Source organism: Myotis brandtii, unplaced genomic scaffold, assembly GCF_000412655.1.
Source record: "Myotis brandtii unplaced genomic scaffold, ASM41265v1 scaffold8, whole genome shotgun sequence".
NCBI classification, from domain to species: domain Eukaryota; kingdom Metazoa; phylum Chordata; class Mammalia; order Chiroptera; family Vespertilionidae; genus Myotis; species Myotis brandtii.
The window spans coordinates 8,432,445-8,433,610 of record NW_005371219.1 but is presented as its reverse complement, the minus strand read 5'-3'; the positions used below and the strand labels follow the sequence as shown (position 1 = coordinate 8,433,610).

At 49.1% G+C, this 1,166-nt stretch overlaps 1 protein-coding gene across 1 annotated transcript in view; it reads right to left on the bottom strand.

The window, feature by feature from the left end:
- Window positions 1-843, bottom strand: part of OSTM1 (osteopetrosis associated transmembrane protein 1) — a 70,352-nt gene extending 69,509 nt beyond the window's left edge. Inside the window, exon 1 of the mRNA XM_014531278.1 lies at window positions 624-843. Within this exon, the coding sequence (XP_014386764.1) occupies window positions 624-843 (220 nt within the window). The remainder of the gene's footprint in view (window positions 1-623) is intronic.
- Between the last annotated feature and the right edge of the window lie 323 nt (window positions 844-1,166).

Below are 1,166 nucleotides of genomic sequence, written 5' to 3'. Positions count from 1 at the left end.
AGGGCTCTGATGCCAGCACTCTGCCTGGGCTCCCTCTATCCTTCTGGGATTTCCTCCTCTTTTCCAGGGTCTTGCATCCATCCTGGCTTCTGCAACTCTTTGTCATCACCTGACAGAGCGCCCATTTCAGCTGGAAAGGAGAGGCTTATAGGTTTGGAGGCTCCATCTTCCTGACAAGTTCTGAAGCCCAGACAAGAGAAATGAGTTGTCCAATGTCACAAAACAAATAGCTGAGTTCCAATCTCCCACCCCACCCCATAAGCACCCACCCTCCCACAAATCACTGCCCCACCTCCCCAAACTGCCTCTTACATGGCTTCTCTGACACCATCACTCCCAGCCCCTCCCCTCCCCACCCCCCTGCCCCCCATGCTCAGCTGAGGCTTTGTTTCTGTGGTCCTGCCCTCACTCTCCTGCTCTCCCATTCTGCACACTGCACATCCCCAGCCCGGTTCCATTCAACAGATAGTTATTGAATATCAGGTACATACACAGAATGAATGTTTTGCCTTTTCTGGAAAACTTCCCAGCCACTCTTTTTTTTTTTTTTTTTTTTTTTTTTCTTCTTTTTCCCCCCAGCCACTCTTATTCACTTAGTACCCTCCCCACTTAAACTCTTCTACCTGGAATTCCACTGTCTTCCCCATCACTTTCTTCTGGGAAATTTCCTATGCATTCTTCAAGATCCTGCTCAAAGGACCCTTCCATGAAGACACCCCAGGGTGTGAAGACCCCAGGGAGGGAAGGAGGTTTAGCCTTATTGAGGACTGCAGCAAAGCCCAGTGTGGGGGAGGGAGCAAAGGAAGGCGGGAGAGAGATCTGATCTACAGCCCCGTGAGCCATGTCAAGAATTTTGGATTTCACCCTAGAAGCAATAGGAAGCCACCGAACAGTTTTAAGCAGTGAACGTCCCTTGCCTTGAGAATAGAAATTGTGTCCTTGTCATCTTTGTGTCTACTCCTATCCCAGTGTCTGGCACATAATGCTCAAGAACCAATTGCTGAGTGCATACCCCAAAATTCATTAAACGCATACCATCCAGGCCTTCCTCACCTGATAATCTGGCTAACCAGGTTGTAAGTGCCAGGATGGCAGGAACCAAGTCATGGTGTTTTCTCAACAGAGCCCAATTAATGCTGGCTCCATGCTAGGACTATAGTACACAC